We start from the raw sequence: 14,635 nt of genomic DNA on the forward strand, positions 1-14,635 counted from the left end.
CTTATACTGTTAATATGTAGAAGCCAATAAGTCTGCTGCCTCCCATATATTGTAGTTTGATAAATTGATATCCACACTAAAATCATAGGGACGGGTATCTCTGCCAGCAATCTTACAATCTAGGTGGATATTGATAAAAGTAAAAAAATAAATAAAATAATAAACAGAAGGGAAGATCGAAGGACCATATCGGTAAACTAATTGCAAATTTGAGTACTGGAATTAATTGTTTGGGTATGAGCGTGAGAATGCCAGAGTTAAGGGATAGAAAAATAGAAGTGTTAACCCCTTAAGGACACATGCTGAAAATATTCCCTCATGACCCTTTTATTTCTCAAGTTGTGTCCTTAAGGGGTTACGTTTGTGAGAAAATAAACGGTGATGGAGAGCATAGCAGCTGCGGGTGTCTTGACAGTTTGTATCTTTGCAGGGGCAACAAGGTGACTCACACAAGTTGCCAACCATTGTGGAACACTGTGACTATTTTAATGGATTTCTCCCAGTAAACGGATAATAATGTAGAAATGGAATCGCTCCACGTGGAGAGGCTGACCTTTCCCCACAGAGAGGCAGTGATTCAATGCAACTCTGGGAGGAGATGCTGATTGACCAGAATGGCGTTTGGTCCGATCTCGCCCCCGGCCTGCCTCCTTCGCTGAGGTCATCAGAATTGATGATCTCAGTTAATCCAATGTTTTCCTACGGGAGAAAATTGTGATTAGCTGAGATTATTAATTCTGATGTTTTCACTATATTTAAGAGGGGGCAGGGGAGCTAAAAAGTGTTTTTAACACTATAGGGTCAGGAATACACATTTGTGTTCCTGACCTTTTAGTGTCACTTTAAAAAAATAAAATAAAAAAAATTGCAGAGACCCCATTCAGTAAGTTACAGAGGAATTGTGAATTCTGATTGATTTGTCAAAGGAAGCCAGGCCTCAGTGTCATTGCAGATGCCAAACTAACACATACTTTTGTTGCTATATAGGTTATGGTATTTGGTAATGGTATTTGACAACAAAAGTTTGTGTAAGTTTGTATATCTGAGTTTGTGTGGATGTCATCTTTAAGCATCTGTCACATCATTTATCAGTGCCCCTCTCGGGTGTTACTTCATTTTTAGTGGGAACACTGCGGCTGCAAAAAAAAAAATAGGATTCTGATGTATATGTTAATGCAGAGAGCTGGTTCTTGGTGGTAGTGTTATGTCACGTGTTAAACTGTAAATCAGGATTCACTGAGGCTTGTGATGTAACCTCGTTACCAGTCACACGTGAGAGCCCTCTGCGGGAAAGCATCTAATTTAGGCAGTGCTAATTCGTAAAGTCATGTGTTATGATTGGACATTCTCTCCTAAAGCCACCAGAGTACTTCAACTTGTTGCTAGGAAAAGAAAAAACATAATTAGAACATTTTGTTCTGAAATGAGTTCATTACAGCGTTCCACTGGTGCAGGATAGAATAAAGCAATGTTATTCAAACTATTATTTCATTTAAACGTTTTAACGTTACTTACATTATTCATGATTATCATTATTTATTGTTGGTATATGTTGATCAGTTTGATGTACTCTGTTAAGTGGTTGGATTGTGACTACAATGTTGTTAAATTGCACTTTTAAATTAACCGAATGTTTTGTTTGTTCTGTGCTGTATAAAAAGCTGTCTTGCATAATCTGCCTGTCTATATTTTAAACTAAAGCATTTAAAAGGCACTTTACATCCCAAATTCACAGTTTTTTTTCTCCCGTTTAAATGCACCTGTTGGCCACAAAAGATGACAATCTTGGCTTTAGGTAAGTGGTACAATTTGACCTACATTGTTATGATATCAAAAGCTTACACTGTGATCAGCCACAACAATGAAACCACCTGCCTCATGCTGTCAAAACTGCTCTGATGCATTGAGACATGGACTCCACAAGACTTCTGAACGTGTCCTGTGATGACTGGCAGATCCTTTAAATCATGCAAAGTTGCAGAGTGGGGCCTCTGTGGATCAGATTTATTTTTTTTTGTTCCAGCACAGGGTGCATTTTTCTGCTGAAAGAGACCACTGCCATCAGGGAACACCACTGCCATAAATGGGTATACGTGGTCTGCAACAATCTCTTGGTAGGTGGTACATGCCAAGGTCACATCCATATGAATGTAATGACCCCAAGGTTTCCCAGTTGAACATTGCTCAGAGCATAAAACTATCTCCGCCGGCTGGCCTTTTGCCCGCAGTGCACCTGCTGCTATTTCGTCTTAAACTAAATTACGTACCCAGTCATCCACCTGATCTAATAGAAAATGTGATTCATCAGATCGGATACCCTTCTTCAATTTCTCAATCGTCCAGTTCAGACACTCCCATCTCCATTGAGGGCACCTTTAGCGGTGGAAATGGGTTATCATCAGAGGCGGCTCTCTAATTAGGCGATTTAGGAGGCCACCTAAGGCCTCGCGGCTGCCTTAATTGCCTTGGGGCAGACTAATGTGTCGGATCTTCTGGTCCATAACCAAGGACCCTACACTAGAAGGGGTCCCGGCGGGTTGCCCTGTATTCCGCCGGATACGGGGCCCCCACCACACAGTCTGCCCATGGCAGAGAGCCACCTCCACTATGCAGTTCTGCCGGGTCAGAGCTGCAAAACTGTGAAGTGTCTCGCGATCTCAGCCAATCAGAGCATTGTCGCGGGTTACCACAGCAATGCTCTGACCAGATCTTGTGAGACACTTAACACGCGGTCTGCATCTCTGCACCCTGCGGAGCTGCAGACCGGAGAGACAGCCCACCGCACCACCAAGGAGCCATCACCCACCAAAAAAGGGTATTTGAAGGTGTCACCTCCCTCTCCACACCACAATCTCCCCCACAGTCACCCTTCCTCCATACCACTGTTACCTTCCATCCTCCACACCACAATCACCCTCCATCCTCCACACCACAATCACCCTCCCTCCATACCACTGTTACCTTCCATCCTCTACACCACAATCACCCTCCATCCTCCACACCACAATCACCCTCCATCCTCCACACCACAATCACCCTCCATCCTTCATACCACTGTCACAAGAAGAAGACTTGCACATAGTTAAGTCTCCCTGTCCCCAATTATGTGCACAGAATTTCACAATTGACAGAGGGCATCCACATGGTAGGAAATACAGGATGTTCCTGCATCATTTAGGGCATGGAGGTTGCATTAATAATGGCCTGTGGGAGCATGAATGCATGTATTGTGCTGTAAATGAACTAGCTGGTAAGGGGAATTTTGTGAATTCCGTGTTGTGAAGGGTGATGTGTGTAACTGTGCGTTTGTATGTCTGCTAAAAATGTAAAACGTTCCAGATAATGCACTTACCATAATATTAATAGAAAACACACTTGGTTTGGGGAAAGATTATTTTATATACAGAATAATACATTGCTTCAGCTAGAAGTCTGTTTGTTGGAATAAAGAAATGAGATACATTAGCAGGATTATATAAAGTATAGTGATGTCCTGAGGATGACTCTGCAGGGAACCTAAATACAACCACCATTAAGACCAACCAAGATCTTTCAGTTCTTCCTCTGCCGGGGGGGGGAAGAGGCGGCAGAGTTGGCAGAAAAAACGTGGGTGGTCTAGCCTTTATAGGGACTAGACTCGGAAACAGGTGTAAAATAAAGTAGACTTGGGCAGAGTTAAAATCATCTACAATGTTCACAAAGAGTTTTTTATTTTTGCCCATTACACTGATTCTTAGACATACCGTATATACTCGAGTATAAGTCGAGTTTTTCGGCAAATTATTTGTGCTGAAAAACCCCAACTCGACTTATACTTGAGTCAATGTCTGTATTATGGCAAATTACATTGCTATAATACAGACAATGGGGTTGGCAGAGAGCGTTTACTTACCTCTCCTGCAGCTCCTGTCAGCTCCCTTCTCCTCCGCGCCGGTCCTGTCAGCTCCCAGTGTAAGTCTCGCGAGAGCTGCGGGGTCATAGCGCGGCCGCGAGACTTACACTGGGACTTGCAGAGGGAGCTGACCGGACCGGCGCGGAGGAGAAGGGAGCTGACAGGACCTGCAGGAGAGGTAAGTAAGAGCTTCCTGCCAGCCCCCCTCCACTGAACTGCCAATGCCACTGGCCCACCAGGGAGTGAGAGCCCCCTCCCTGCCATGTATCAAGCAGGGAGGGGGGCCGAAAAAAAAATATAAATAATAATAAATGAATATTTAAAAAAATAATAATAAAATAAAAAATAATAATAAAAAAATATTAATAAAAAAAACTATTAAAATAATAAAAAAATAATAAAAATGCCCACCCCCCACCAAGGCTCTGCATCACACTCCCCACCAAGGCTCTGCATCACACTCTGCATCACACTCTGCATCACACACACACACACACACACTGCATTCATACACACACACTGCATTCATACACACACACTGCATTCATACACACACACTGCACTCATACACACACACTGCACTCATACACACACACTGCACTCATACACACACACTGCACTCATACACACACACTGCACTCATACACACACACTGCACTCATACACACACACTGCACTCATACTCACACACTGCACTCATACTCACACACTGCACTCATACTCACACACTGCACTCATACACACACACTGCACTCATACACACACACACTGAACACATACACACACACTGCATTCGCATACACACACACTGCACTCATACACACACACTGCATTCATTATATACACACACTGTAAATAAATATTCAATTAATATAACTTTTTTAGGATCTAATTTTATTTAGAAATTTACCAGTAGCTGCTGCATTTCCCACCTTAGTCTTATACTCGAGTCAATAAGTTTTCCCAGTTTTTTGGGGTAAAATTAGGGGCCTTGGCTTATATTCGGGTCGGCTTATACTAGAGTATATACGGTACTCTCCTGGTCAAAACCCGGAAAGGAAATTTCGATATATAAATGATAATTGTTTTTGAATACTCATGACCTGCAAATTTTGCCTAAAGATGCAAAAAAGGAATTTGTAGGAAATCATGTGTATTATATCAAAATGTTAAAAGATTTGCAGTGCATGACCACACACAGCAGTAGACTTGTCTATAGACATTATGTAATGTGTTTAATAAGAAATGTCATGGTGTATACATACACACTATACATGCTTTCAAAGGCAGGAAGTTATACATATATTTAAAATATTGAATGGTGTTTATACATGGATGGATGTTAAAAGTTATTTAATCTGTGAAGTGATACTTTGATTAGTAAATCACATTATGTGCACATTCAAATTACTGTATTTTCTGGCGTATAAGACTACTTTTTAACCCATGAAAATCTTGTCAAAAGTGGGGGGTCGTCTTATATGCCGGGTATCGTGTTATACGCCGGGTGCAGGCACTGCAGCCGCCTGAGTGCACTATAGAGAGCATCAGGCGGCTGCAGCACTGCCTGTCTCCTCACCTCCCCTTCCCTGTGTAGCGTGGCTGAGCTCCTCTTCCTCCTGTCAGTCTGGCCGGGTACCGCGCGGTACAGGAGATTCAGTTTCCTGTTCCCGGCCGGACTGACAGGAGGAAGAGGAGCTCGGCCATGCTACACAGGGAAGGGGAGGTGAGGAGAACATAGGAAGAGTTGGGGGGGGGGGGGGGCGGGATTAAAAAGAACATGGGGAGGGAGGGAGGAGGGAAGTAAGAAGAACACGGGGGGGAGTGAGAAGAAACCGGTAGGGGAGGGTGGGGGAGAGGAAAGACCACTAAGGGGTGAAAGAGAGAGCTCTATAAGACAGGGAGCTCTTTCACACTACGCGCACTTAAACACACACAGAATGCATCTCTATACATACACAGAAACACACAATGCATCCCTACACACACAGAACCACAACATGCTTCCCATACCCACAGAGAAACACAAAATGCATCCATTATACACACACACAATGCAACCCTTACACATAAAGACAATGCATCTTTTGCACACATACACAGAAACGGCGAGTATATCCCAAACTCTATATTTTAACTGGAAAAGTTGGGGGTCGTTTTATACGCCCAGTCGTCTTATATGCCGGAAAATACGGTAATTCTTAAAGCGCAAAATTATATGTTGCTCACATGTACAGTAACAGAACATTACACAATAAAATATTTTAATTAGTATGAAAAAAAATTCTACATTCTGCCGGTTTGACTGGACGGGCAAGAAATTTGTTATTTTCTGTAGGGTTCAGGTAATGCCTTTTCCTGCATTTTGATTGGCTGAAAAAGCCAAGCAAAGGTTACCAAAGAAATGTTACCGTGATATGTCTAAAGCTCACTTGGAGTACCTTGGAATGGTTTAATATCACAATTGGACGCATTCACACTGTGCAAATTGCAAAATATTCAGTCCATATGGGAGCACTTCATCAGTGCCCTGGTGCATGGACTTCCCTCTGTAACGCGGGTTATTGGAGAGGCCCACCCTTGCCATATCTTTAGTGAAGTACACATCTTTACTGACTGGTCCCCAACGTCAAAAGCTTTCCCCGGTGACTTATCCATACTATCTCATATTCAGTATTGAATGCATTGAATAGGTTTTTAAAATCATAAATAATTCTTCTCCTTTATTTATATATAGTGCAATGACCAGTTTACAGAATAGATTTGAAGTGGTCATGGTGCGTGGTGTCCATATGTGCAGAGTTTCACAGTGAAAAGCTGCACATATAGAGAAAATGCTCTCTTTATAAATATATATAACGCTACCTCCGGCGGCGTTCGAGTCTCAAATAGCAATATGATGAGGTACTCTAGGGAAATAAAGTGGTGAACCAAACCCCAACCTGGTACTCCAAGGTGGAAAACTGCTACCTCCAAAATAGTAGCAATTAGACATGTGCACCAGTGAATTTTTTTTTTTCGTACTAATGAATTCGTACTAAATAAAAATGTAATTTGTCCATTCCGAATTTCGTCCAGAAAAAAACATTTGTGTTTCGGACGAAATTCGGTAAAAAATAATTTGTTTTCGTCAATTATGATGAAAATAACACTGGACATGTGCAAAAAAAAAGCAAGAAAGGAGCCAGCTGCGCTACCAGCTCCCTCCTTGTAATAAATAAACAATTCCTACACCTTCCCCGCATTAAAACCTATGGAGGTCACATTGACCCCTATATTAATATATGGGAGGTTAAATCCTCCGGAAATGGAGGGGAATCTCTTCATTTCAGAATATGAATGCTCCCCCTGTTCGGTAGTTCATATCTCCCGAACATTGTTCGTATAGGTGGTCGTGAAATAGAACGGGCCGCGTTCTAGGTTTTACCGGCGTTCACGCGAGTGCCTAGCCGAAAAAAGTTCCAGGCACTTGACTACCAAATACCGCTGTCCACGTTTGGGAGACAAGATGGTCGCCATTCTTGTGTCTGCCATGTGTTCTGTTATATGAAATGGCGGCCACCCAGGGGAAGCATTAATTAATTACTTCCCTTGCGGTTTCCCACTTAAGTTGCTGGTGTTAACGTTCTAATGGGGTACCGGGTTGGTCCTCGTTTTGGGAGACAAAAGGATTCTGTTCGTATGAAGTACTCCCGAATGGAAAAAGGATAAAACATACTAAATAAAGGGGAGAACATACGAATAGGTGGTAAGTTCTTACACGCATGGGTTAAGTCTCCTGCTGCAGGCAGATCAAGGTTTTTTTGTTTCTCTTCAGTGCTGTAGGGGTTAATTCTCCTGCAGCATGGAGTCTATTAAATGAAAGAACTGAAACGAAAAGGTAACGCATTTGCCGTTTCGCATATAATTTGTATGTAGGATTTTCGTTTATGTTGTAGTAAACTAATACGAAAAAGTTAAAAATTTTGGACGAAATCCTATTCGTCCAATAATGAATGCACATGTCTAGTAGCAATAATAGAGAATCCACAGGTTCAGCAGGCTAGGCAGGTCAGTGAAGAGTTATTGGAAACAGGAACACAAAATAAAAAATACTTTTAAGTCAATGGCCTCCATTATGAGGGATAAATAAAATGAGGATTGATGTTCACGTGAGGCAGGACGGACCTAATGAGGGAGGGTAGGTAAACGCATCCCCTTGTAGGCGCTGCCCTGCATGGGAGAAGCTCCTTACATCTGTCTTTATCTCACTGTGCATGCTGACGGCTGATGTCATTTTTGCACAGGATTAACAATAGGCAGCCCGGAACTGAACTCTGTCACATGCGCTGGGGGTGTAACTAGCATAAACTGCAAATATCTAATCATTTGCGATGTTTGAAGCAGAAAGCGCTGCACATACAGACTCCTATAATCACTTCTAAAAACATAAATGGCCATGGTGGCTCTAGTTGCCTTAGAATATTAGTAACTACTTGGCCAGCTCCCAGTTTATTGAACAACCTTGAAAATGTTTCCTGTACATCAAGTGACCCAAACAGGGAAAATTCTGAAAGATTTGTCAAAAATCATGCACAGTACAAAACTTTGGGCAGTCACCATGAAAACCATTGAAACCAGCGGTCAAAATGGAAAAGGGGGTGAATCTCCCCTTTGCCATTTTTGCTACACTTTTCGGAAAACATTTATAAATCAGCCTCACTGTTCTGTAGTATGGCAGTTTGACTGTTTTTCTTTGAATTACAAACTTACAGGGAACTACTTGTACATTGTTTTTCAAAATCTGCCCTTATTGAGTCACTTTTGTAGTATTTACCAGGATAATCTTTTCCTACCTGTCATGAACATGCTGTGCTGAAATCCCCTTAATATGAAATGCATGTATTAAGATTACATGAGCAGAAAGCAATTAAATTGAGATTAAGCCTAGTATGAGGGCTAAATCATCTAACTATTGTGTGCTCTGGTGACAATTAATTTTTATAATAGTTTGAGAAGGTGTTTAAAGTTATACTTTTTAATAGATTTCATTATGTTAACGGTTGCAAGAGAACGCCCTCAGTGTTAAAAGTCAAGCAAGAGACGTACAGAAATTACAGTTGGCAATTAATAGTTCAGTGATACCAATAACTTAACACAGGAAATAGAAGATAATGGGACAGGAAATATATTCATGTGATCAGAGCCTTGCTAATATTCAGCATTTTCAGACTTACTTGGTATGGAAAAAAAACTTTGTGTCCCACCCTAGGGGTTAGGGTGGGGAAGAAGTAGAAAATATTATTATGGTTAACAAGCTTACATATGGAGCCACAGTAAAAAGTATGACATTATGGCAATTTTTTTTTATTCTTTTATTTATTTATAGAAGTTTTTCTCAATTTTTATTGAGATTATCTGTCTAAAGTTGCAACAAACATGGAGAATATGAGAATTCTGAGAATGGACAAAAGCTTAGAGGATATTCGGTAAATCCCTGCTGAGGTCTCAAAATAGTTTTTGCTCACTTGTGCCATTACAGAGGGAGTAAGTTCCCAGGTATATCAGGCTAATGCCACCCATAAGGGGATTACAAAACTAAAATGCTGGCAAGTTCTCTCTGCACTAGAGATACTGCAACTCTAGATAATCATTTTGGCCTTCTTTGAGCCTCGTCAGCAAGGGGTCCTACATGCCTACCCAGCCTAAACCCTGCTTACTCTTCTGACAAAAGTATTGTAGCAGAGGATTCAAGTGATTGACAAATAATTTGGCGTAAATTTTAGTGTCCACATTCTGGAGGAAAAAAGGATGAAGGTTCACTACAATACTGGCCCCTGCATCTCCGAAGGAATCTGTCCAGAAGCAAAGATGTAATTAAAAGCTTGTGCAAAATACAGGATGTGAATACAAGGATGTAAATTGAATGTAGTATCTGTGGGAAACCCATCAGGGCCCAGGACCTTGTGCTTCAGAAAAGCACTGATGATTTTTATCCCCTCTTACTGCCTTTAGCAGATTTCTCTGATTTTACCGAGTCTGGCTGTTCCCTTCAAGACTTTTTATCTACCCTCTATATATTATTATATTTGGACCACATTTGTTTCACTTTATATAATATTTGTCATTTTGACTTTGGTACATCCCATCTTATTAAGGCGCAACCTTCTCTCCTTTCCTTCTTTTCCTTGGCATCATTGACCGGTCTACTAGACACATATCAATTCTTGAGTACATATGGTGGACATGAATAATAAGAGTAATCTTGAGTAGCTGGTTGCTGTACTCTCCACGTATCAAACAGATCCAGTGAACTTAGTAACTCAGTCAGCTTAGTACTTTGCAAGTGGGTCCTCCTGGATGTCCAATTGTGGATCAAGAACACAATTAAAATATCTGCAAATTATTGCTGGTCCTCTCTTTTGCATTTTCTTGATTCTTTTAAGAGTTTAAGACACAAAGTCCACATGGTGATAATTGGGGATGTAAACAGTGGCTATGGTTAAGGGTAGGTCATTAAGAGCCCCAACTAATATCAGAATCCTGCCCTCCTTGTCTCTATATTGTCGGTCTGCATGAAAAACCCAGTCTTTATGGAATAGAATCGAAACCCCTTTTGATATGGTTGGTGAACAAGAATGGAAGGCTAGGAGGTAAAGATGGGACCTAAGTTGTGGTGGTTTTCTAGACCACAGGTACATTTGCTGAAAACATAATAACGCAGGTTTGGATGCATGTATTTCCGCAAGAGCCAACCTGCACTTATGCAGTGTATTTTTAGACCCTTCACATTCATAGTAAGTATGAAGTAGTCATTTTGTATTATGATTACATAAATTATCCAGTTGTATCATTTAACGTTTCTACGCAACAAGCATTTGACAATATGGATCTCTTTTCCCGAGCCCAGTTCTCAACATTATAGTGGTAAGTCAATGCCCCCCTATCTCTACATGTCCAGGCATCCACTTGCGTCCCTCTGTCCCAACCTTCGTTTCCATACAGTAGCCTCTAATCTGCCGTTGCATGAGAAAGTGCCTCCACCATGGCCCACTCGGGAACACTTCCTATCAGGATGTTGTTGCAGCATGATTGGTCTAGGTTGGCTTCTTTGACCATGACCCTGCAATGGAATTCTTTCAGCTTTTGCAGTTTCTCTACAACCTCGTTGTGAGCCAGGCATAGCGCCTTTGTCTCCAGTTCTGTCCCCCGATTCACGTATCTCCCTGTGGAGGTCCACTATTATACTGCAGAAGTAAAAACATTTTTAGTGGCTGCATAAAATTTCATACCACTGGTTTTTAGATATTGTTTTGTTCTTGTGGTCAGTTATGCATTATTGTTTTTTTTTTTTATATTTTAGTTTTTTTTAATTTAGAGCTGGTTTTGGTGACCACTGACCACATATTAACATTGAGCATGAGAAATTGGTGATAGCTATCATGGTTAGACTCGAAAACCACCAGCTTAATAACTTGAGGAGACAATACTGGCAAAATTGCTAGCGTATCCTTACATGAAATTGTAGTATTATGTTTTCAGTTTACATCTATAGATAAAATTGTAACTATTAAATGTCTTATCTCTATTGTTTGTAATTTTGAACCCTTCTGAATTGTTTCACATTTTTTATATTCTCAATTATGTTTGTTGATAAAGGACCAAGAGGAAAAAGAATCCAACAAAACCAAAGAAGATTGAAGAACCCAATGTCAGACCAAACCCAACAAGAGCTCTGTTCGATGATGAAATTGATCCAGATGCTGGATTGTTTGTACCAAGCAAAAAACACCCTCCTGCCGGAAAAAATTCTTTTAGTGCATCAGATGGTAAGAAAAACTTAAACATCCTAAAATGGACCTATCACCCATAACATTTCAGGACCTCCTTTATGCAGTTGTATAATTAATGTTTTAGATAAAATATAAATTTAAAAGTAGAGACTGGCATCTGCACTGGCAGGTAAAATGTAGCGATGACATTGGAAATGAGACCTTGGTTGGGATACTCAAAAGGATTAGTCCAACTCTTTTTAAGTATATATATTTTTTTAATTAGCCTGCACTAGTGGGCATTAAAAACACACAATTGGGTCAGCGCCTAATAACAGAAAATAATAAACAACAAGGCAGCAACCCTTAAAAGGGGATCCCTCTCAACCCTTCACAATGACACACAGGAAAACAAGAGAGAGATGGACTGCACCTGATAAAATTGATACAAATTGTCAGATATAAATATGTTTCTTATCAGGAGGTACATGCAGCTGTTAGTTAAGTTCTTTATGCTTGGGGGATGTGGTAGATCTGAGTGTCTTTAGTCTCCGTATGTGGATAGAGAAAGACAAGGCAAAATAATAGTGCAATATGTCAAAGCTTAATGTGACCGTATGTGAATAATAATGATGTTGCACTCACATGTAACAGAGCTATGACCAGCTCTAGTGTATATCGCATACAGTGGTACAATCCCCACTTATGGGATATCGTGAGGGTCGTTCAGAGCAGACTAAAGATACTCAGATCTACCACATCCCCCAAGCATAAAGAACGTAACAGCTGTATCTACCTCCTAATAAGAAACCTCTTTATATGTGACAATTTGTATTGGTGGGACAAGACAATTTAGTACTACCTGTTCACTAGTGGGCATTAGTAGTTAGAATAACTTACCTGGAATTCAGTGCTGGGCAAAACTTCCCACGCTATTTTCAACTCCCTGTCTGACATCACTGCCTCCCTCACAAGCGCATTCACACACTCTGAGCTGGGGGTGGGCAAATTAATTTGAATAAATGGAGGGATGTGGGGAAGGCTGGTAGGGATTAAAACAGAGAGGGAGGGGACGTTAAAGTTTCTTCATACAGGCATCCTCCTAGTGCTGCCTATAAGGGTAGACCAGTGTTTCTCAAACTTTTTAGGTTCAAGGCACCCTTAGTATTTCAATATTTTTCTAAGGCGACCCAAGTCAAACAAAAATTCTAGGTTGTATATATGTACAGTGCTGCAGCATATGCTGGGCCCCTGTTCGGCAGAAATGCTTGCCATTCAGGCGCAGATTCATAACCTAATCTTGGGAGGGGCACTGGTAGATTATTTAAAGAAACAATCCAGGCATAATAACCACTACAGCACTCTGCAGTTGTTATGGTGCCTGGAGTGCCGTGCTGCCCTTCCAGGGTAAGTAGACAAACTATTTAAGAACAGTTTCACAATTTACCTGGGATCTGCCGGGACAGGGGCTGTAGTAGGGGGTTGGGTTGCAGTGTGTGAGGGTTTCAGTGTGTGTGCATGTGAGGGGTACAGTGTGTGTACGAGGGTGCATTGTGTTTGTGACCTTTGCCTGGGAGGGGGGACAGTACTAATCCCTGGTGGTCCGGCGGGGAAGCCCTGTTGGTCCCAGCGGTGAGAGTGAACTCTAGCAGCTCCTGAGGCTAGAGTTCATTTTCACGAGATTCAGAGCGTTGTCGTGGTAATGGCGGCAACGTTTCCAGCTTGCGAGAGGAGAACCCAGCGGAGCTGCAGGCTAGAGCTCCCTCAGGTCCTCTCTCCCTCCCATTACAGTGCTAGCAGGCCAGAGAGGGAGATTTCTGATCTCCTGTACTGCAGAGCCAGCAGGGGAGAGGGAGGCACAGTTCCTGGTACCAGGAAAATATCTCGCAGTGCCCCTGACATTAGGCAGCCTGAAACAGAGTTTAACTAGTCCCTGGCAAAAAAAGTGCAAATATCTTCTATAAAGTGCTGCACATTCAGATCTCTTCCACAATGACCACTGTTAAAAGCAGAAGTGGTCATGGTGGTTGGAGTAACCCTTTGAAATAGTGCCATAATCACTCTCTTGGTAACCAGGTATCTGTAGAACTGTATTGAGTCAGTGGAGCAAGAAGCAAATCCACCCTTAGTTTAATTACCTGTTTTTCAAGTAATAATATAAAGTGTATTTTACATTATATGTTTGAAATGGGTGACCGTTTTTTTATCATGGTTGCAAGATTAGGTTTGATGTTTTAAGTTGTTTTTGGATTTTCTTTCTTTCTTTTTATTTATATATTTATTATTAATTTATTTTGCAATATTGTTTGTGGCTGGATGTTCTTCCGCACCCTCTCCTTCTCTGTGTTGGGATACCTTTTGTGGTTGGAAGTATTTGTACAGCTTTTCCTTTGAGATAACCACAGAGCATGACATTTGTTCCTGTATGTGGGTTTGGCTATTAATAGTTTGGATGTTCTCTTAGAATTGGGAGTACACCATGTCCAGACTCCAGTAGCTCATTGTGTTCTAGGAGACTGCATATGAATCGCTGCTTGCTGATAATGTGAATTGCAGTCGTGCAGGCTAAATCATTCATTTTTTCCGGCAGTTTGGACAGTTGTTACAGGGTCCATGTTCAGTCAATCCGACCAAAACTATTTTAAAGTGAATGGTCACCCGGACTGATAAAATATTAATCCCATACATTGAGAGGGACTTGTGCCAGACACCTATAAACCTGGGCAGCGTTACCATGGTATAATCATATCCCTTGCTAAAATGTATGTGAGGGGAAAAAAGCGTATGGACCAGCCTAACAAGGCATCATACAATAAAGGTTCACACTAATAACCATAACACGTTTGTAATTATGCAAAGTTTATGATGCAGAATGTTCTCTGCTTTCCCTCCCAGCTCAGAGTATGGTATATAAATGAAGCAATTTATAAAAATCATGCATCTCTAAGCTAGACCCCCAGAACTGTCAGGCAGGTGGGTTGCATGTGTCAAT

At 41.3% G+C, this 14,635-nt stretch overlaps 1 protein-coding gene across 1 annotated transcript in view; it reads left to right on the forward strand.

The window, feature by feature from the left end:
• HS1BP3 (HCLS1 binding protein 3) overlaps positions 1–14,635 on the forward strand; it is a 130,531-nt gene that overhangs the window by 105,054 nt on the left and 10,842 nt on the right. Inside the window, exon 5 of the mRNA XM_063442119.1 lies at positions 11,531–11,700. Coding sequence (XP_063298189.1) covers positions 11,531–11,700 — 170 coding nt within the window. The remainder of the gene's footprint in view (positions 1–11,530; positions 11,701–14,635) is intronic.

The sequence above is a fragment of the Pelobates fuscus genome, chromosome 2 (assembly GCF_036172605.1).
Source record: "Pelobates fuscus isolate aPelFus1 chromosome 2, aPelFus1.pri, whole genome shotgun sequence".
NCBI lineage: Eukaryota > Metazoa > Chordata > Amphibia > Anura > Pelobatidae > Pelobates > Pelobates fuscus.